The following is a 22283-nucleotide window of genomic DNA, read 5'->3' as shown; positions in this document are numbered from 1 at the left end:
GCGCCGCTCCCACGCCCGCCCCCACCCTGGGCCACACATGACACCAGTTGCCCCCGCCGGGACCTAGAGAGAGATGGTGGCCGGCTGGATGGCGTGGGTGGGCGCCGCCACCCACGTCTTTTTCCGCACCCTCACCTGTTGCTGCTGTACGGTTACTGCTTTACTACCAGGTGCAGAGCTCCGTACTGTTGCTTCTCGTTAGCGCTAGCTCATGCTGGTCGTCCACTCAAATAATGCCGTGCACCTGGTAGCCAATTCGTACTTGTTGCTTTTTTTTTTTGGCTAGCACTAGCATTAGCTCTTTGTCATGGACCCTCCACTCCAAACCTAAGAGTTTCCAAATCATATTCCCAGTCTCTTCTTTTCTTGTGAACTAACTCTATATATCTCTAGACGATATCACGAGCGCATTCCAACTACTACGTTAACAAACACCGTACGTCTACAGCTTCACTCAAATCACACAAAAAAAAAATCTAACAGACTACCATAACTGCAGTGCAAGCGAAACCTCCCCGGGCGGCAGAACGGCGCACGAACTAGATGTTCGCTGGGGGCAAGACCTGGGATTTATGGGCCGTCCAGAACTTTAGGGCTACGGCCCGCATATACATGTCATGGCCCGTTTAGGTGCGTTTGGAGAGGAACGTGCGCAGAACGGAGGCCCAAATTAGCTCGTGCCTTTTCTGTTTCCAATCTTCCCATCTCCGAGATCAACGTTTCTTTCAGTTTTGGTAGCATATAACCTGCGTTAATGCTATAAGAGCAACTCCAAGAGATTAGCTAAAAAGACTAGACAAATTTACTGATTTAGCTACTATCTAAAATAGGTTTTACATAAAAAGTGTAGGCTAATCCAATAGACTCGGTAAACCTACAAACTGAATAGAAAGTGAAGCAGACTGTCTAAAAACAGAGAGCGAAAGTGGATGGATAGAGAGCCATGAAGAGTCGTTTACAGAGCCTACTGAATACACTTTTCTACTAATATTAGCTAAATTTACATTTACAAAACCATATACCTAACCTCTTGGAGTTGCTCTAAGTGTACATTCGGACCATACGACCTGGCTCAGTCCAAGCCCGACAAAGCTCGGTTTATTTGAATTTTGGCCCGGCCTGGCCTGTATTTTTTGGGGTCGTGTCGGGTTGATCCACTGGCATATTTTGAGAAAAAACAGATGAACAATTTTTGTTTTGCATGGAGTGACCATGGTGGGTACTCTTTTTCGAAGTTAATATGGGGTAGTGGGTCTTTTTACCAAATAAACTGAAATAAGCATGTGACGAGGAGCTTATGAGATTATGTTAATGTGACAACCAGATTATGTAATTTGGTCTAATAATCTGTATTTTGTTTCCCTTCTAGATTATTTAAGATGCATTATATAACTTTGGATTCTTCTGGCTAAGATAAATAACCTTGTATTATATAACCTTCAGTCATGGCACACTGGCTCATTTATCAGCCCTCCACCATACTATCGTAGAGACAAGTATGATATGTCGCATTCACGGGCGTCGAAGCCCATATTGCTCAGTGATAATAGCTGGTGTAGTCTTTTACACTTGATAATACTTTGTGGTACACTTCACATGAACACATGGTTATAGGATCGATGCATATACCACATAGTGGTCTCGAGTACCCCTATTGTTAAGTCGTGGCAACAACATACCTGTGAGGCTTGTAATGTCACATTATCTTACACATTTAATGTATTACTAGGTGTATGCCCGTGCGTTGCTACGGAGTCAATATGTAATGGTAAAATAGATTGAGATGCAAAGTACTATGATAAAATGCATTGATATGCAAAAAATTAATTGTTATTCTATACTTTTGTTAGCAGTACTAAAAGTGGATGTTTGCATACCTAAAAATAATATAAGATTGGACATGTGCTTTGTCATTGACATCTCAAATAAAATACATTGATTCCATAGAAGGATGGTGTAAATTAATAACAAAATCCAAAAATTCTCCATCATAGATCAACAGAGTTTAGATATTCAGATGAATAAGTATAAAATAAACTTTTGATAGATTCTAGTGTTTTTTGCAATTTCAGTATGCGAGATAAGAGATATACACCAGGTCACGAGATATATTGCTCTAGAAATTTGAAATTACAAAGAGCATGCACGTACATGCATGCTTCTAAAATTATATTTTGCATGAAAACAAAGAATAACAATAATCCATGACGAGAAGATAACTTTTGAAATCTGTTTTACTGGATACGCAATACTCTGACTTATAAGGAAAATGTTAAGCATACAAAGTTCTATCATCAAAATGTGACTTCTGAGGGAGACCAAGGAAGGGGAATTACTTGTGTTAATCGTCAAAATGTGATTTCTTCTTCCCTTTGGCCACACACAGAGAACAACCTGCGTGAGAAGAGCAGCCACACCCAAAATAAGGCAAGATCTAAACAAATAGAAAAGTCAGGCATAATGAGGAAATCAAAGAAGGGTGCATCCCTTCCTTACTGCGGGATATGGTGAGCCAGACGGGAGCTACGTTGGCGATGAGGATGGGAGGCACGACGCTGCGTGAGGGAGAGCCATGCCTCTACCATCCACCACAGAGACTGAAGAGGCCAGTAGATAGAAGAACAAAGTGCATAAAGGTTCAGGTGTAATTTATTGAATTGCCTTGATCGAAAAGAGTAAATAGAGAGAGGAAAATTGAATTGAGTCAAAAGAGATAGTAAGGAGAAGAGACAGCAGCAGATCCGCAGATGTAGTTCCACGTATATTTGCTCACCGTTCACCTTGCCTCGTATGTTGTTCTCATCCGTACAGAAAACAAAGTGTGAAGCTTGAATGGTGCCCTCGCCGAGGCAGCCCCATTCACGGTTCTAGTTCCTCTTGCAACCCAAATAAAAGTAAACGTAGCTTTGTGCCTAAAAGAACAAAAGGTCTTGAGAAATAAATCAAAGCAGCAAACCTTGAAAGCAGGTTCATCCCAACAAGGGAAAGCAACGTCTTGCATCATCTGGTTCAAACTGTGTTACAACCATGTTTTTCTTTTCTCCATTAAGCTCATACACACTATAAATAGAGGGTTATGTTATGAACATGTTGTAAGAGTGCACAGAATGAGTTGTGTTTTTTCATTTTTAATTTTGGGTAGGAATAGCATAAGCAACAACAGAACTGTATTAGCATAAGCAACAACAGAACTGTATTAGCAAAAGCAGTGATGTGGGTGCAACGTTTAAAATGTGAAGTGACAAAATTTCGTCCTTTCATATGTAGAACAAGAGTAAAGCATTGCGTAAAAGCTGCAAACAATAGGTAACTGATATACAAACAAGGCAAGATACCCCAACATATGCACCATAAACAAATGCTGAAAATGTGTGCACTGGAAATTAGAAAGTTCGTAGTTTCAGGTTCAAGACAATTTCAAGTTTAGCCTGAAGTAGCAGGTTGAAGACAGTTTCAAGTTCAGTTGTAGGACACTGCAATGTCTCAAGTAGGCTATGAAAACTGCAACCTGAAACTGTAAAAATGAAGAAAGAGGAGATGCAAATTGAACTGCAACCTTTGAGGGCATCAGGTAAAGCGTTGTGCTTTACATATTAGTGGGCTAAAAAATATACAACTCTGCAACAGAAAAGATGGTGGCACCAAGTAAAGCGTTGTGCTTTTCTACCCAATAATTACATATGTGTTCAATACATGTTATAGAATGATACATCTGATGCCCTTCCTGTTATGACAGTAATATGACATAATGCCAATATATACTTTTTGTGTGAACTGTAGCATGAATGCTTGACCCATTTATATATAACAAGAACAATATTGTGAACATACATGATCAATATTGCGCACATCAGCAAGATAACAATCATGTGTCATATCAGCTTGCAAGTAAAAGCACGGGACACATGTTGCTAAGGCAAGATAACAAATAAGTATCATCAGTACCTCACCTTGCAGGCTTGCACCCACCGAGCTTGGATGAACTCCTTGAGCGAGGAGACTATTGAGTGAGATGAAATCCGTCACCTGGAAGCTCCAAACTCTAGAACTCAAAACGTCAAAGAAATCTTCAGGGCTCAAAATAGGACAAGAAATTACCAGGTTACTAATTTTTGAACCCGAAACAAGAAATGCAACTTCAGAACATGTGGTGCCTAAAGATATAATGTTGTTGACCATGTGGGAGATATTACCAGAGCATTCATTGCATCATTCAATGCCTCATGTGGCATATGCCATTCATCAAATATGACAGGCAACGTCGAGCATAAGTGGTTGGGGAAACCATTGTACCAACTTCGATAAACCGCATGATAAAGAACAATTAGAAAAGACCAAGACAACAACAGCCTTCAGGCAGTTTCGATTTGTTTTAAATAGGATAAAAAGCTAGGAAACAAATATTATGGAAAAAATAAATCGTTTTTAGACAATGGAAAACATTCTTGCCTTAAATAGCATACAACCAATTCTATGTTTTTTAGAGAAGAGGGAAAAAATAAACCTGTCACAACTTTAGCCTTTCTATCCTCACCAGCAAGCTTTCCCATAGTGTATGAGAATCAGCACACAGAACTCCAACCTGCCTCATTCCACCACCTAGGGTCTTTCGAAGATTTTTGGCCTCTAGGTATTGTTCATATTTCTGTTATAATATACAGTTCTTTTCATTTTGCAATAATACAACACTACAGTTTAGACTTAGAAACACACATGAACAGACCTTGTCAACAAAGGCCATTGAATCCAACAGGGGCGCCTAAACCTTTAGATAGGCACACCTGAAATTTCAGTTTCAAAGAGAAATAGAAGCATCACCATACATGTGCCTGTATTCCATTCATATGTAAGTACTAAGTAGTGTAGCTAAGCATAGTGCTCTGAAAAATGTAACATACCGAAACTGAATCTGCGGCTTTCACAAGTCTGTCCATAGGAACACCAAGTGCATGGCACAATGAACATAATAGATTAAGAGGCTAGGACGAACACAAAGATGTCTAAAATTTCTAAGTGAAGAGCCGAATTAGATACACATATGATCCATGCAAAGAAGAGATTTTTGCAAAGAATACCATGCTGCATCAGGAAGATATCAATGACTCACTTATCCCTCATAGTAGCAGCCATGTCTCTGATTTGCATTTTTCAGATTTAAATTCAGGCACGTTAGAAATACTAAAACTGCTCGGCAAGTTTTTTTTTGCCGATTCTTCAGAACACCAAATGTTATGGCATCACACTTCTATGCTACCTCATCACTGGAATTCTCAAGCCAATCTAGTATAGGCTTACTGTAATCAGTGGCAGAACAATGTCTTGTATCACTGTAAAGTGGATATTTAAAAATTATCCACAATTTTTCACAAACAAATATCCATAAACATATTCAAATATCAAAAAAAGGAAAAGCATACCTCGATAAGAAAATACCCATAATCGTGTTGTCCAGCCACCTTCATCACCTTATCAGGCAAACAAAAATGTTGTCCCTCAGATCAGTAAGGAATTGGCTTCCCAGCAAAAAAGATCCTGACACTGCAAGCCATGGTAGCGACCATAAAATTAAGACCATCACATTAACAATAAGTATTTGTAACTGAAGAATAAGGTTTACCTTAACAGAGGCATATGTCTTCTCATAAATTTCAACACAAGTAATTGCTTATGGATGAGTGATACAGTTGAACTGTGATGGTAGGAACTTGTGTAAATGGGTGATACAGTTAAACTCTGATGGTTCAGACCTTCCAAGGTGCAACAATTAGATTAAGAGATCTTGCCATTTCAATTTTCTCATGGTGACTTGGAACCTTTGGGCTTCACAGAATTGCCACTGAAACAAACAATTATATTCATTTAAATTTGTGACAAGAAAGAGATGAACTAAAATAGACTAATTCATGTTGTGAATAAAAGAAATTCATAAGAACAGGTTGCTGGAAATGTTCCTGAGACTGGAAGCCATGGTAGCTAACAATACTCCAATGTCGTAAGGCTTTTGTTCTCTTACCCGTGTGTGATGTGTTCCAATGTGGTGCGATGTGCCGAGTTCAGCTCCCCATGCCGTCAATTAGCGCGCCACAGGATAGGATCTTCTGGAGATGCTGGTGAACGCCAGCGCTGAGCAGCAGAAAGCAGAGGCTGTGCCGGCACCAAAATGGCATCTGCGCGCGGTGCGTGTACAGCAGCGAGCGCCGCGCGGGCAATGCAGTTCGCTCGACGGAACCGACGACCTCGCCGCGCTCGCCGGCGCTGGCGGCTCTGGGAGCTGACGGGCGGGAGGCGTCTCTGGGAGCTGACGCCGCCTGCATTGTGGGACGCCGTCGAACGATGTAGAGTGCTAGGTGAACTTGAGATCTGGTGTCCCGCTATGAGTTGGGCGACCGCTGCACGCACGGACACAGTAGCTGTCGGGCGAGGAGAGGGATGGAAAGGAGCGAGAGACGGAGCGCAGTGGCGAGGAAACCGCGGTCGAGGATGGAAATGAGCGCCATAGAAGGAAGCTGCGACTGCTCGAGCATGGAAAGGAGCGTCGCGGGCGGGCGGGATGCGAGGAAACCGCGGCGGCGGTGGGGAGGAGGGTGGCAGAACCGTGCACCACCGGTTGTGGATGTCTACACTACATACTTATGTAGTAGTAGAGATACCAAGACTTATTTAATAAGCTAACACTATAGACCTCTCAGTAACCCTTCGATGTGGGGTCCTGGCCTCGGGGTTGTATTGCCCTTGGTAGGACTAGGCGCATCCTTTTGTCTCGGAACAAGATTAGACTTAAGGCCTATTTAGTCTGTGGCTAATTACGTCACGCTTTGTCTAAGGTTAGTCGTACGAATTAAAAAACTAAAATTAGACAGATAAAGTTAGGTAAAGTGTGAGAAGAGAAGCGAGTTGTAAACTTACATGCTTCGACACAAGAACCAAGAAACTTTATGAGAGGGACAAGTGGAGCCCTGCATTAATATTGAAGAGCTAACTACTATATGGATGGACTATAAGAATTCTTACAACCAGATGTTAGCTTTATTATTAAACTTGCTCTTAGTCCAAGGCTGAATCTCTAATAATAATTGGCGACGTATAAAACTGTTGCAGGGTGCAGAATAAAAGTTCCACATTTTAAAAAAACAGCATGTACGAAACCTTGAATTTTGTAGATTATTTGAAATTGTTGAAATGTTGGGGTACGAGGTGTGGCCCAATTCCAAACCAACCAAACCTTTTCTTCCTTCTCGGCTTCGAGTGCTCCACTCCGCCTAAGGGCCTGTTTGTTTACCCCCATGGATTATATAATCTGGATTATTTTTGGAGGATTATATAATCTGGATTATATAATCTGAGTAGTCCTGTTTGTTTACCCAAATTATTTGAGTTGTTAATAGGATTTTTTTGTATGAGGAAGACAAGAATGCTCTCTATATTTGTACTAGGTTGAAACTCATATATGAAAAAAAATAATTCAATTGACATCGGCAAATATTGCATTAGCAATATTATCACGGAAGACATTCATGTCATCTTCTTCATCCCAAATTGATTAGTACTAGGCGCAAAAACGATTAGGTGGATTATAATGGCAATGGTGGGTAATTTCTAGAAAACTTGAAAGGGTAGTAGGGAAGTGGGGAAAAAATAATCTGAAATAAACACCTCCTCACTTGCTTATGGATTATCATAATCCAAGGGGTTAGATTATATAATCTGGACAAATAAGCTGGACTATTTGTTTGACTCTTAGGATTATTTAATCCAGATTATATAATCTGTGGGTAAACAAACAAGCCCTAACTTGACCGCCCACGACACGCCGCCCAGCATGGAAACGTTCCTAGAGAAGCGTCGCTGCCGACATGCAAAAACTCTTCCACTGAGATGCGGGCCTAAACGTTTGTTGGCTAAGTGTGTCAGTGATCGGTAATGGGTTGCTCTAAAATCCAGGATTGGATAGAATTGAAAGTTTCAATTCCTGAACAAGTTAGAATTTTTCATAATTTTTTTCTAATCCCATTTAATCCATGTGAGATAAAAATAACATAAAGTCCTATTTGGTTATTTTAATTCTATTTAGATTGGAGTGAGTTAAGTGGTATTAAGATATATTTCGATTTGTTATAAATTTAAAACGACTTAATCCGACCCAATCGCATAAAACGGAACAAGGGGATGTCGGCCGTGTGGAGTAGAGAGTGCGGCAAATTGACTTTGATTACGACTGCCTCGCTTCCGCAATCCGCACTCCCCAGTCCTCACGCCACGGACGCACCAACTGCTAACTGGTAGTAAGTGGTAACTGCTATCCCATCGGTCTGCCATTTTCTCGCCCAGCTCTTGGAGCCCAGTTTCACAGGGAAGCAGGTATGTAAAAAAACAAAAATACAATATTTTTATGAGGATTTAACTTGGTTTTCTGAGTTGAAGACGCACATTCAATTGTATTACTCACATAAATGAATCATGATGTATATGCTCTTATCTCTTCATGTTTTCGAACAAGCTCAAAAAATTAGATTAAATGAAAAACTCCATTAGTGCCAAACTGGGCCAAAACGCGATGGTATAGAATGAGGCCATTTTTAGCGGGTGTTTCGTGAGAGTTTTATTATCATTAAACTAGGTGAGTGCCCGTGCGTTGCAACGGAACCGTATAATAACATGATAACTTATGTATATATTGTTATAGGTATGTGCCCGTGCGTTGCGACAGAAATAAAAAAATTGTATGAAACATTGATACGGAACGACAAACATCACTATAATATGCAAAATCCATAATAATCATGAGAGAGGTCGAACATTAACAATGTTATGAATTTGTCTTGTTGAGCATTTCCCCTAAGGAGAAAACACCCTCCAAAAATTAGAGTATGCTGCTTATTGTGCATGCACACGATATTCTTTAGTAAAAGGCGAAAGAATAGTTCGCTTTGTGCTCACCACGCAGCTGCTTGGGTTCATCAGCTTCAGCTGCCGCTGTATAAGACGTGTGCTTGTTGGTTAATCCCCTCTAGGCTAAGCGGTGTGGGACTAAACACCATCACCAGGTTTGCTCGTGCTTGCTTCAGTGTACTCAGTCTGAACACCTTCCCGCGTGGCCCGCAGGACAGAGCACTATGACGGCGTTGATGGACCCGGCCTTTCTTTGCAGCCCAATAGCTCAGATCATGTGAAGTCGACGCCATTTTTTTGAGCAGTAAGTCAACGCCATCTTTGAAGCTCACACGTTCTACCATCCAGTACAATGTACAAACAATATTGTCAAGATACAGCTACCATCCATTTTCATGTTCTTTCTTACCAGAATAATCATCAGGCCTGACTAAAGGGATAGTCAAAGAACATGTGTTGCTGCTGACTTTCTTCCATCTCCTCAACACATGGCACACAACAGTAACACTCCAAGAACATGTTTTTCCTTCTTGATAGATTCCTTGTGTTTAATCTGTCACGTAGCAGCAACCAAAAGAAAAATCTGTGTTTGTTTTGCACATTAATTTGACTTCCACATCCACTTGAAAATTGGAGAGGTTGGGTAGCACACCATGAGATGAGTGTATGCCTTTTTTAAAGAGAAAATTGCAGATCCCCAAATATAAGTCCACTGATCATTCATTTTGTGCATTGAGATCCAAGTGATTAAGTTCCTACTACAGTTGTAAGAGTTGTTCAGCTGCAGTCACTGAAAGAGGAAAAATGAATTTCCTATTTTGTGTATTTGCCAGGAAAGCCTTGACTGGCAGGGTTTGGTTTCTTGCAAAGGAGAAAAGCGAGGATGAGTCCATGCACTGCAGAACACCCAAGTTCATAAGTCTTGCCAGAAAAGAACTGCAGTGCCCCCCTTATGAACATTACATGTTGCAAGCGCATGAAGTATTTCTCAGAGAGATTCATGATATCTCTCTCCACCAGAAGGATCCCACTTGACTCCTAGCATTAGCATGAGGAGGCTTGCTAGTCTTGTAAAGACATTTCTAGGTTAAATGAACCCAAGGTAGGTCAGCCTTGTTGTAAAACTTGTCAAGGAACTTCAGTAGGCCAGTGTTTCGAGAGAAAATTACAAACATCTTTTTCACGTGGGAGAAAAAAAATACGGGCATGCCAGTGTACTAAGTACACAAAATAAATAGAGGAACAAGTATTCCATTAAACTTTACATAAAATAAATACAAGTCCCTCGGATGCGCTTCATAAATTGCTGGCAGCAATATTAACTTGGACGATATGGTCTTCTGGTTCCCGTGGCCTCAGAAAGCTCCTGGTTAATTAATTACGTTGTAATACACCTTCGATTAAGCTGTTGTCATGAGCGGACCCAAGAATAGCAAAGCGGGTCATCGTCTTCCTCAATTTAGAGAACCAATTATATCTAATATATAACTAAGTATGTGTCCGTGTGTTGCTACGAGAGTTAAAAAAATAGATACGGAATAAGAAACATCACTATGATATGCAAATTAGTATAAAAATAGATATGGAATAAGAAAAATCACTATGATATGCAAAGAGTATAATACTAATCGTACGATGATGTTGTCAGCTAAAAAACATAGAAGCTAGTTTCATCGGTGTCAATTGCATAGACATTCTTCAGGCCACCCGTCACCTAAGTATTTTAACGTAAGCAAATCCAATTTGAAGCTAAGTAGAATCAACTATTAACTGCACCTGAAATGCAAGGTCAAGTATTGCTGCTTGGCTGTATGAGAACTTGAGCCAAGGAGACCCATTGTTTGACTGCATATAATACAATTAAATAAACTTTAGTTATAAAAGAGAGGTGAACGATTAGAGCTGAGCTTAAATTCTCCTCAGATGCAGTACCTTATCTTTCCGAGCATCTGTCTGAATCTGGGACCCAACAATAAAACTCCAGCTGGGAAACTTTCAAGCTTATTCTTTAGACCATGGTAGGTGTAATTATTTCCACATATTTTCTCAACATCCTTCACAAACAGGATTACAGGCACCTGTTGACTTTCTTCAGAGGCAAACTATGAAGAGAACCCAATTAGTAAATTATATAAAGAAAATAAGATATCGATACAACCAAGTGCAGACTACAACCAAGCTAATCAAGAGAAGGATGTTTGGGGGCTAGCAGGGGCTAAGGAGCTCTCCCTTCTTACTGCCCCTACTGCAAGTCTTTAGTTGAGTTTAGATGGTTGGTCTGTTTTTCTTCTAGATTAATGGATCCTTTTGTGCATTGGTGTTTGTGGCCACCTGAAGGTAGCTTCGTCAGTTTGTAATGTTTGTTTTGGTCCAGCTTGGACTCTATTTTTCCTCTAAATATAATGATGTGTAGTTCTCCTGCGTGTTCGAGAAAAAAAAGAAATTCCATCACCTCAAACACAACATCAAATGAATGTTTGGCTCTATCTTCCCATCCTGGACCATCGAGGCATAGAGAATCAACTGCAGATAATCCGAAGTGAGCCACAAATTTACAAAATGACATCATGCAGCATAAATGTCTGATCTAGTCATAAAGGTTTAAAGATATAGAAATTCAACATAATGAGAAACATACCTGAACATAATAGGCCATGATCAAGCTCACAACTGCCTCCAAGATCAATGGCCCCAGGGATCTGTTTATCAAATCTGACTCCAACTTTTGAGGATCCATTTTCCGCAAAAGTAAGCATCACTTCACCTTGTGAACCATAATCAGGAGCTCTGCGGATTGAAAAATGAATAATAAGCCTAGACATAAGTAATTTATTTACACAAGTAACTGAGTGATGCTCAGTCATAAGTTGCCATTTGACAGAATAACAAGCATGAACTCAACATAGACGAGCACATGGTCTTTGTTCAATCAGGAAAACTATAAAACCACAGAAGAAGTACACAACTCAAGTGCCAAATATCAATTCAGCATTAAACCAGACATATCATTTGCACAAAATAGAGTTGAAGATGGTTATAGTGAATATAAATTATCCTGCCGATACCCACATGACCTTGAATGATACTATCTACTAATCCCCTAGAGCTACAAATGACTGATGTTTTAGATCAAACTCATGAAACTTTGACCATCACTAAGTTTTCTAAATATTTAGTTTGGAAATGTGGCGCCTTAAAATATACTTTCATAATCTAACGAAGCAAGAGGGTATATATAAATAAACCAAGGCATGGCAAGGAACTCCCCAGAGCGAAGCTCACCTGCAGCAAGTATTTGCCAGCCAAAGACCAAAGTTAGCTGTCACCATGGCTTCCCATGAGCTACGGGCAGTAGCTTTGCATCTGCTCCTACAAACCCACCTCACACTACTCACAGCAGCAGTTGTGTGCTCCATTTTCCCCTTGTCAGCTGGTGCTTTCACCAGCAACCACACTGCTACCAGGCGTCGGTGCTGCTTCAGTTGAAACGGTAGGAGATTCGGCGTGGGGAGGAGGTGTGCGGTTTTGCCGCGTGCGCCATCAATGGCGTGGGGAGGATGGCTTTGATGGCGGCCTCGACAACCTTCCATGACGGCGTTGCTGGTATCGCGTACAGGTCCGATGGCGGGCGTTGATGGCACGGATCCTCGGCCACCTTCCACTATTGGAGACGGGCGTTGATGGCGGAGCAGATGAGGGCGTTGATGGCGGAGCAGATGAGAGCGGTGGGGAGGAGGGTGGGGCGGATCGGTGTGGGGATCCTCGGCAGGCAGAACCGTGCACCAACTCGATTTGTGGACGCCTACACTAATAACTTAAGGAGTAGTAGAGATTGCAGAGTCCAAGTCATATCTAGAGGCCTCAAGAGCTCTTTCAAGTAATTGAAATAATTTTGAAAATGAGAATCATACCAATGAAAATCAAGAACATCAAGCTAAGATAGATATATCCAGCTCTATTCGCTACCAAGGTAAGTTAAATATGCAACATGAATTTATGGTTAGCAGCAAGATGGAGGGGGATACAAGGTTATTAGACAAATATATAGGGGAGAACACTTACAAAAAATTATAGCATTATCTTCCATCAATGCTAACACAAGGTTTAGCAATCTGGATTATAATTTCTCACTGTTTTAAGATTGAAAAAAGCAAAACTATAGTCCTCTAGTGCGAGAATGATCATTACCAGGCACTTGCTGAGCTGTTAGTCATTATTTTGGATCCGGATTGAGCATTCATCTTACAAGGTCTTTGACATTATCAGACACCTTTGGCCATGGGTCTCTTTTGTAATCAATGATAGATCGAATAATTGCCTAGCAACACCTTGTTCGATTTCTGCATTGCAACATTGAAACACAAAAAATGTCAAAAACATTTAACAAGACAAAATTAAAGTGCATTTTTACCTTCTATAGACCCATCTAATCACCACATCCAAATTTAATGTCAAGAACAAAAAGAGTCAGGCCACAATATGCCATATTGAGTGTTTGAATTTACAAGAGATTAGAACGTATTCCTTTATGTAATTCTAAACATTCTAAAATGTTATTCTATACAGATGTATCATAGTTGTCCATCATTCTAGATACAAAACTAACCTGTCCAAAATGGATCTATGTTCAATAACTTAATGGAATAACTATTCTACAATGCTGAAACACATTAACTATTGTCAGGTTTAAAGTCGCTATCACACTTAGGAACATGTGTAACATGGTATAATAATTTGGCCTCTTGTCAGGTCCAAAGTCAGTAGCAATCTCATACATATTAACCGCCGTTTCAGTTTTCAGAACACGTGTAGCTCATTTTGGCCAAGAACATGTGTACCGCTGTTTTGGTTTTCAAAACAGTTTGAGCACAACATTTTGGTCAAAGTACAACAGCTGGCATGCCTCAGGTCATGGGACATACCCAAAGAATTCAGAAACCCCCCCAATAGTAGCAAGCTTGAAAGGCTGGATGCCTTCCCTATCAAATTCCTGAAAAGAAAAGGAAAGCAGATCTAGTGCTCAGAAACAAACAAAGAAGCATATGACGAAATCAAAAGGCGATTTCTTTTTGTAAGCTACGACCTCCTCTTTGGCGAACTGTATCGTTGGGCGCTGGGTTGACGAAGCACGTGCGGTGAGTACGACAGGCTGACAGAGTGAGCCATAGGGCGCGGTGCTCGCGGTGGGCGGGCGGGCGGTTGGGGGTGCACGATGCCTGCGACAGTGGTCGCGCTTGTCGTCCTCTCCCGCTCGATCGTCGTCGCCGACCGGATCTGGTTACCGCCGCAAATGCATCCACACCGCACCCTGCGCTTGGGGAGGAGGGCGCGATGGGATCAGGAGAACTCGGCCACCTTCCATCGACGGCGTGGGGAGGCGGATCCCCTGCGCTTGGGGAGGAGGGCTCGGATGACGGGGACCGCGGAGCAGAGGTAACGGAGGGCGCGATGGGGGCATTGATGGCGGGTGCGGGGTCAACCGACGGTGGCGTCCCAAGCAACGATGGCCTCGAGGAGGGAGGTGAAGGGGTCACAAATGCGCGAGCCGAAGGATTCGAGCGTGCTAGGGAAGTGTGCGCGAGGGGAGGGGGAGATGGGCGGAGAGGGGGAGCTGCCGTCGCTCAAGGTGTGGTCGGAGGCTTTCGCTCGTCGTCGTCTCACGCACGAGGGGGGAGGAAGGTGCCGACGGTGTGGGGCTTGAGGTGGTCAAAGACGCGACGCCGTTTCCTGATGTCGCGGGCCACGAAGAAGGCGATGGCCGCGGCGATGAGGAGGAGCGTGGCGCCGGCGGCGAGGAGGCCCGTGCGGAGCGCATGCAAGATGCCTCGGAATAGCCTCCTTCTTGCGACCCCGGATCCAAGGATGGCGCGGAGACGACAGGCTCTTGCGCGGACCCCGGATCCAAGGATGGCGCCGCGAACCCCGGATCCAAGGATGGCGCGGAGACGATGGGAGCAGGGGAAGGGGCGCCGAGGACTTGCGCGTAGGAGGGCGAGGACTTGTGCGTAGGAGGGCAAGGATGGCGGGGGCGGGTGGGGGCGAGGATGCCGGAGAGCGGACGAGGGCGAGAATGGTGGGGTAATCCCTGGAATGGCGCCTTCCTTTGATGGAGAGCGGGGCGAGGGCGAGGGCGAGGATGGCGGCAGAGACGCGAACGTGGAGGAGGAGGCATGGCAGAACCTAACCTGTGCACGCCTACACTAACAACTTAAGAAGTAGTAGAGATTTTAATGATATGCTACATAGGAAAGCAGAATGACATGACATACAATTTAAGGATATGTACAACCAAGAGTCTTTTGCTCGGTATTCTATGTACAAGAGACACATAAGAAACTGTATCATATAATAGAGAGTTTTTAAAATCAGTCATATCATAAATAATATCAAGAGACATTATGTATGAAGAGTTATATAGAGACGGGTCATCTCTTGTATTTTTTTTACATTTAACTCTATAAAGACCTCGCAAGAGACCGGCTATTAAATGAGATTGTATAGGTCATAATGAAAAAAATGTATGCGAGAGTTTCATGGGCGAGATAAAACTCGATATACATTGTTTCCTAGATAATTGTTGAATGTTGATATGTCATTTCTAAAACGGCGCGATAAAACATTGATAACGCATTAAATAAAAAACAGACATACTCTCATCCAACCCAAAAAAGCGCTATCCATTCCTCCCATAAAATAAATAAATAAGTATAATCACTATAATAAAAAATAGTCTGGATGAGCTCCAAAGTCAAATTTGCCAAACCGAAGTGCATACTTTTTGTTCATATTTGTGACGCGACATCTTTAGAAAATGGGAGCTGAAAGTGTTCCGAGTGCCAACCGCAACCGTAAATTTCACAAGTGGAGAGGGCATGAGCGCAAAAGGCAACAATCTTAGCACAGCAGCACCAAAGCGCGTCGTGTCGTGCAAATCCAACTTTGATACCACTCGCTGCCTGGTTATGGACTCCACCAGGAGCAACCAGGTCGCCGGCAGATGCAACAGCACCATCGCGTCAAGGGCTGCCACGGTCCCGCCGTCGCTGACCATGCCGCGCGGCGAACTCGCTGACGCCATCGTGGGCGGAGGCGGAGGAGGAGGAGCGGACGGGGACCCCCGGGCCGCCCTCCTCCGTCTGTCTGCTCTCGGGGACCGCATGGCCGCCGTCCGGGGCCGTATCTGCGCCTCTATCTCGGGCGAAGCCCGGCCTCTCTCCTACGCCGACATCCAATCTGTCTCCTCCGAGATCTCCGCCGCTGCCCAGCTCGTCGTCCTCAACGCCGCCGAGCTCCTCGCTTCCTCCGTCCCCTTTCCCGCCCCACCTCCACCTCCTCCTTCCGCCGCTCCCTCTCCCGCTCCCGTCCGAGAGATCCCAGTTGTGGCCGCTTCCGCCCAAGAGCAACCCCTGGAGGCCGCCAAGGACGACGGTGGCTACGAGGTCGTGGAGCTCGACGCCGCCGAGCTGCTAGCGGAGCACGTCCACTTCTGCGAGATCTGCGGCAAGGGCTTCCGCCGCGACGCCAACCTCAGGATGCACATGCGCGCCCACGGCGACCGCTTCAAGACCCTAGACGCGCTCTCCCGCCCTGGTCACGGCCAGCCGAAGCCGCCCGTTGGCAGCAACGTGCGCTTCTCCTGCCCCTTTGCGGGCTGCAACAGGAACCGCACACACCGCCGCTTCCGGCCGCTCAAGTCGGCGGTGTGCGCGCGGAACCACTTCCGGCGCAGCCACTGCCCCAAGCTCTACGCCTGCGAGCGATGTGGCGGCAAGAAGCGCTTCGCTGTCCTGGCGGACCTCCGCAGCCACCTCCGCCACTGCGGCGAGGAGGCACAGTGGCGCTGCTCCTGCGGCACCACCTTCTCCCGCAAGGACAAGCTCTTCGGTCATCTAGCGCTCTTTGAAGGCCACACGCCAGCAGTTACTAAGCCAAACAAGGATGTGGTGACAGGGCCTACAGAGTCCACCATTGATGCTATGGAGGAAGGGGGATTTGAAGAAGGCATTCCTGACCGGGAGGAGGATGAAGAGGGCGGTTATGATCCAGAGTTCTTCAAGGAGTGGATGGATGAGCTCAGAGGTGGTGCTGGTGGCTCCAATTGGCCTGGACCAGCAGCAGATGGACATTAGCAATGTTGCGAGGGTTAATAGGGTAAGGCAGCCTTCCAACTTTTGCTGTTCCTTTGAATTTTGTATGTGAAATTTTGGTGCACTAAGCTTTGAAACGATGATAACATAGGATATTTGTGGCTACTCGCAATTGCAAACTGGAATATTTTGGGAATAGAATTCTTGCAAAAGTTAAAAATATAAAGGCATCCAGCTTTGAGCTTGATTGGTCCTGATAATGGTTAAATCATAGATCTTATCGAAATTCCTATCTATGTTGCATATAGATGTAATATGCTATGATCCTATGACCTAGCTTGCAACTGGGCCATGCAGAATTATTCGGCAAGCCAACCAACCTAGTTGTGATGTTATGAATATGTCAGCTTGATTGTCTAGCAAGTCATCCTCATACAAAAAGTGTAAGATTCAGGTAAGTTTGGGCATCTTACACTCTTCCGTGGAAATCCTTTTAAGTTAGTTTCTTAGTTAGGATGAATATGTGAGCCTTATATTTCACAAATCACAACATTAGGTAAGGAATCAAACTGGGCAATTGAACTACATGAGGGGAAATTACCTTTCTTTAGTCGGTGCACTTCTCTGGTTCCTTTTCACCTATTTTCTACTTCGGCCTTTATTGTGTGCCCTGATTCATAACTTTGTGGACATGATGCTTATGTGGGTAGCATTCCTGAAGAGGCTCTTGTGTTATGTTAGGCTAGGCAAGGCACCTTAACATGGTATTTTACAACTATAGATTTCTTTTTCACCGGTAATGGGCATCTTTTGTCACCTTAACATGGTTGTTTCAGCCCCTTCATCGTCTTATTTTGTAATTTGTACCACTTATGCTTTGTTGTTCAGGTGATAAATATTATAATTAGTCCTATTGTGGAAGAATGTAAACAACAAATGAGTCTATGACTATTATCAAGAGAGCAGAGCTAGTGCTAGAGGATCCCACATGAGTGGGGTTGAGAGGAGGGATAAACCAAGGCAAGCCTCCCCCCAATGTGGAGAGACTGCTTCGATCCCGCGACCTGGTAACTCAGTGAAGCAGCTCTCACCAGTCACCACTACATCAGGCCTGCTCCTCAAGAGATGAAACTTTTTTGTTAAACTTTTGCCAAGAACTCTGACTAGAATGAACAGCATGTAGCTTGAATTCAATGGTGGCTGCACTTATAAGTGAGTTTCATAAAGTAATATTTAGTAGGTTTTATCTTGAATCTTTCTGCTGACAACTGGAGTCCTGTGTGTTCTCGCGAACTGTGTGGATAGGGCTACAGGATGTTGCTCCTGGCCTTAATCACACCATTTTTGCTGATTGGTGGCTTCAGGCTATGCATCATATACCAAGGGTTTTTCGCAGAGGTTTTAACTCCTTAGTAATCTTGGTAGCTTGGTTTTTATGGAAGCTTAGAAATGGGTGTGTTTGAGGAAGCCTCAGTGCCTCACCTATCATTGGTAGTATCATGAGGACTGTAGCTGAGGTGGGTAAGCTTTGGTGCATGGCAGGAGCCAAAGGGCTCCGTAGGATATGGTCATAGGGCTTCCTCCTTGGCTTGTGGTCGTAGCTAGTCTGTGTGGCGAGTATTCTCGTGGTGTTTTGCCCCGCAAGGGGTTGTAAGAGACGTCTAGACTCCCTTTTCTTTCTTCTTAATATAATGATGTGCGGTTCTCCTGCGTGTTCGAGAAAAAACTGGAGATCCTTGGGTTGAGTTTGGTTGCTGTATAGTTTTTCCCTTTTTATTTGAAGGTGGGTTTTCTCGCCCAGCAATGCCAAGTTGAACATCTGTTGGCTCCTTTTTTACTTTTCCGCGATGTTACCACCAGGAGCATCTATGTACATTATGTTGATTTCTTCACAAGGAAGCTAGTTTTTTTGTCGTTACCATCTTTCTTCTTTTCCTCTATATGCGTTACCATCATAATCCTTGTTAGGTAACTTATTGTAGACCTTGCATTCTCAATGTGGCTCAATGATGCATTACGTGCTTACAGTTCTACTTTTAGCCAGATTTTTACTCTGGCCATTAATCCATTATTGAATGCGCAGATTCATACAATACCCGACTTTCTCATGTAGACAAAATCGTCATCTGTGTGGTGCTTCCAAAGAGGCTCACTTATTAGGTTATGCCAGTATTGTCTTTTATGATTATGGGACCCTTCTTATACCACAATGAATACTTTTTGCCCCTTTAATTGCAGTATGAGTTAGATCGTTGTTTTAGTACCTTAATCATCTTCCCCATTTTGGCAAGTCCTGGGATCACATTTTATCTGTTTATAGTTAGGTGATTGTTTCGTTATCCTTGATTCGATGTAATGTAAATGACTAATCAGTTCAGGGTGTTCATTTAGGATGAAACTTCATGTTGTTTAACTTTTTGCCAAGAACTCTGACTGATGTGAAACTGTGAATAGCATGTAGCTTGAGCTCAATGGGGTGCATTTATGAGTTTCATAAAGTCATTTTAATAGGTTTTATCGTGGAATCTTTCTGCTGACTTACTCAGGATATCCTTTCATTTAGTTTCAGTTGTCACTTAGTTTCCCCTTTTGGACAATGTAGTTTCTCACCTAGCAATGCTAAGTATTGAACATTTACTGGTTCGGTTTTCGTTCTCCCGCATTGGTGGAGATTTTTTTGAATTAACTTCAGTTTTCTTAGCGGTTTTCTGTATTTTGGACAAAGTTGGTTTTCTTGTTCAGCAATACCAAATATTGAACGTCTATTAGCTTGTTTTTGCTCTCCTGCAATGATTGTTACCTCCCAGTGCACCATGCTAGTATTTGGTCAGCTTCTCTCATGAGGAAGCTAGAGTTTTGTCATTATATAATTCGTTCCTTTCCTCTAGATGTGTTGTTTTCGTAATGCATGTCAATGTCAATGTTTTCACCCTGTATCCTCCATTGTGTCTCGACAATGGATTACATGCTTACAGTTTTACTCTCTTACAATGCACGCGAGAGTAATTCGCTTGCAAGGAAAGTTATTCATGTGAATCTTTGTTTTTTTCTCCTTTTTTTTTCAAAAATAGCTGGCAGGACTTCTGCCAGGCAAATATATTAATAGAGTAGAGAAAAGTGCCAAAGTACAAACGAAAAAAGACGTAACTACAACAAAGGCCAAAATGAGGACTGTTTTCCCCCATCGAAATGTAAATGATTCATGTATGTCTCTGGAGACTGTATGTTCGATTTGAAATGGATAAGAATATTGAGTTGAAATCCTTTGTGCTTGTTTAGCATATGAATGTGCTAAATTTATTTTGTGGATATTTTTTTTATAAAAAAAACACAATCACGTTTTACATATATTTCTGACTATGAAACCCATTGTCCTGTAGATGGTTTGACAAGGGACATCTGCTTACATCAAGTGACCAGGAGGATCAATAAAGACTGAATAAAGGTGATAGTAAAGAAAAGAGGTGCTTTGGGATAGTTTGTAGGATTTCTCTTTACCATTGTGTTTGTGCGTTCGTTCTAACCAGTAGCTTGTATGGTATGGTGCGTGTGTTGTTTAGTTGCTGTTCACTGGGCCTCTCCCTTGCCATTCTCGGTTGCTTTCATGTTATCCTGTGAATTTGTGATCTACCAGGTAATACAGTGGAGAACTGTGTCATGCTCTGTAAGCGTTCTCCTTGGCTGTGTGGGTCATGGAGTTGCCGATTACTGAGGAAGAAGGATAGCTTGCAGGAAAACGGTGGCACCAGTTCCCTGTGCGCTGCTGAGGATGCGAAGTATTCGGGGGAGTTTTAGAAAAATACTTTGGTTTTGTGAAACAATTTGATTTTAGAATGTATTGATGTGTTTGGACGCAACAAACTTTAGTATTTGTTAGAAAGTTAGGCATTTTTAGTTTTAATTTAATCCAGAAAAACAGTGCGATATATGTGATGACATGTATGTGCATGTGTGTATAACTACTCGCATAAGCAGTAAACAGCAATGAAACATGCACAAATACGAAGAACAGAGTGTACCCAGCGGAGGGACCGATGCTCAAGGCATCAGTGGCTCCATTCACACGAGACATCTCGTGTGTTTGTTCGATGTAGCCGTACGAAGTCGGTGCAGGAAGATGTACGCTGTGCAGTCCCTCGAACGGTCGCCGGGAAGAAGAACAGCAGCACGCGTCAACTCGGGAAGGCGACGAACTGAACAAACAGATCACGCGAGCAGTCGCGAAGACGCTCCCCAAAAATCTGATCGCCCGCACACCCGTGCAAGTGTATCTCTGCGGTCGGTGATTTCGGAGGCCTGCTCTCCCACTCTCTCTGTGCTCGCAGAAGATGGGACGGGAATGTGTTGTTTGCAATTTGCGTGAGATAATTCGCGTCACTGGAAGAGCCCTCCCTGGCTCCATTCACACGAGACATCTCGTGTGTTTGTTCGATGTAGCCGTACGAAGTCGGTGCAGGAAGATGTACGCTGTGCAGTCCCTCGAACGGTCGCCGGGAAGAAGAACAGCAGCACGCGTCAACTCGGGAAGGCGACGAACTGAACAAACAGATCACGCGAGCAGTCGCGAAGACGCTCCCCAAAAATCTGATCGCCCGCACACCCGTGCAAGTGTATCTCTGCGGTCGGTGATTTCGGAGGCCTGCTCTCCCACTCTCTCTGTGCTCGCAGAAGATGGGACGGGAATGTGTTGTTTGCAATTCGCGTGAGATAATTCGCGTCACTGGAAGAGCCCTCCCTCTCCATTCTTATAGGCGGTCAGAAGGAGGGAGAAGAACAACGGACAGAAACGGTCGCGCATTAGAACTGGAAACTGACGACAGTAACTGACGTCCGTTACTAGCCATAAGACAGGAAACGGACGGTTATCATGACGGTCATCGCTCCAGGCAAAATGAGCAACCGTTTGAAAGGAATATTCGGACCAAGGTCCGATCTACCACGAGCCACGAGCCACGAGCCACGAGCCACGAGCCACGGCCCGGCCCAGCCGGCGGCGGCGGCGGCGCGCGCGCGCGTGTGGCAGTCCTTCATCCTTTTCTCAACTTCTCAATAGATGCACCAATGGTCCACCTATTTAAGTTGATTGATTTGTCCTTTGAGCTTCCAATATGGTACTAAATAATTAGTACACCATAGCATTAAAGTGGGCCATTAGCATTGATTATTATTGAATATTAATTTGGGCCAAGCCCACATTAATCCAACAATCCCCACCAAATGCTAAGTCACACAAAAAAGCTCTCATCATCTCAAACGTTTGATATACTGGTGTTTCGATGGAGACTGTTAAGTTGAACATCCACCTAG

At 43.5% G+C, this 22283-nt stretch overlaps 2 protein-coding genes, 1 non-coding gene and 1 pseudogene across 10 annotated transcripts; 1 reads left to right on the top strand and 3 right to left on the bottom strand.

Moving 5' to 3' along the window:
- Positions 1 to 2091: 2091 nt before the first annotated feature.
- On the bottom strand, positions 2092 to 6511 carry LOC100501497 (L-allo-threonine aldolase pseudogene; annotated as a pseudogene). Of its 2 annotated transcripts, none has more exons than NR_174985.1 (10): positions 6014 to 6511; positions 5618 to 5836; positions 5418 to 5538; positions 4899 to 5327; positions 4724 to 4781; positions 4505 to 4645; positions 3951 to 4042; positions 2774 to 2912; positions 2497 to 2597; positions 2092 to 2394 (listed from the first exon to the last, which is right to left on the bottom strand). The product of NR_174985.1 is annotated as an L-allo-threonine aldolase pseudogene, transcript variant 2 (transcript). The 2 variants fall into 2 exon arrangements; NR_159510.2 differs by having other exon boundaries at positions 3951 to 4645; positions 5618 to 5635; positions 5748 to 5836.
- Positions 6512 to 8828: 2317 nt separating this feature from the next.
- Positions 8829 to 8946, bottom strand: LOC111589365 (U5 spliceosomal RNA). The gene has a single exon (XR_004849794.1). It is a non-coding gene; the product is annotated as a U5 spliceosomal RNA (small nuclear RNA).
- Positions 8947 to 9548: 602 nt separating this feature from the next.
- On the bottom strand, positions 9549 to 12698 carry LOC100272472 (uncharacterized). 2 transcript variants are annotated; one of them, XM_020553143.3, is made up of 6 exons: positions 12172 to 12698; positions 11528 to 11676; positions 11342 to 11412; positions 10822 to 10991; positions 10666 to 10734; positions 9549 to 10255 (listed from the first exon to the last, which is right to left on the bottom strand). In XM_020553143.3, the coding sequence occupies exons 1-6, from the start codon at positions 12477 to 12479 to the stop codon at positions 10186 to 10188; spliced, it is 837 nt and encodes a 278-aa protein (XP_020408732.1). In that variant the 5' UTR covers positions 12480 to 12698; the 3' UTR covers positions 9549 to 10185. The 2 variants fall into 2 exon arrangements, with proteins under 2 accessions (XP_020408732.1, NP_001140416.1); NM_001146944.1 differs by having other exon boundaries at positions 9983 to 10294; positions 12172 to 12642.
- Positions 12699 to 15716: 3018 nt separating this feature from the next.
- Positions 15717 to 20977, top strand: LOC100274444 (uncharacterized). Of its 5 annotated transcripts, XR_566541.3 has the most exons (4): positions 15743 to 17040; positions 17334 to 17430; positions 17865 to 18188; positions 20357 to 20912. XR_566541.3 is itself a non-coding variant. In XM_035967845.1 (2 exons), exon 1 carries the CDS (start codon positions 15762 to 15764, stop codon positions 17016 to 17018), a length of 1257 nt encoding a protein of 418 aa, XP_035823738.1. In that variant the 5' UTR covers positions 15717 to 15761; the 3' UTR covers positions 17019 to 17040; positions 17865 to 18880. The 5 variants fall into 5 exon arrangements, 2 of the variants coding, with proteins under 2 accessions (XP_035823738.1, NP_001142275.2); XR_566540.3 differs by lacking the exon at positions 17334 to 17430 and having other exon boundaries at positions 15717 to 17040; XR_566542.3 differs by lacking the exon at positions 17865 to 18188.
- The last annotated feature ends 1306 nt before the right edge of the window (positions 20978 to 22283 follow it).

Source organism: Zea mays, chromosome 5 (genome assembly GCF_902167145.1).
Source record: "Zea mays cultivar B73 chromosome 5, Zm-B73-REFERENCE-NAM-5.0, whole genome shotgun sequence".
Lineage (NCBI taxonomy): Eukaryota > Viridiplantae > Streptophyta > Magnoliopsida > Poales > Poaceae > Zea > Zea mays.
This window is presented reverse-complemented; position numbering and strand designations above follow the sequence as displayed.

Coding starts and splice junctions, on each gene's coding strand:
- LOC100272472 (XM_020553143.3), bottom strand. CDS start 12,479: ATGGAAGGTTGTCGAGGCCGCCATCAAAGCCATCCTCCCCACGCCATT. Junction 11,413..11,527: donor TCATGGCCTATTATGTTCAG/GTATGTTTCTCA, acceptor GATTATCTGCAG/TTGATTCTCTATGCCTCGAT. Junction 10,256..10,665: donor TACTTGACCTTGCATTTCAG/GTGCAGTTAATA, acceptor TTAATTAACCAG/GAGCTTTCTGAGGCCACGGG.
- LOC100274444 (XM_035967845.1), top strand. CDS start 15,762: ATGAGCGCAAAAGGCAACAATCTTAGCACAGCAGCACCAAAGCGCGTC.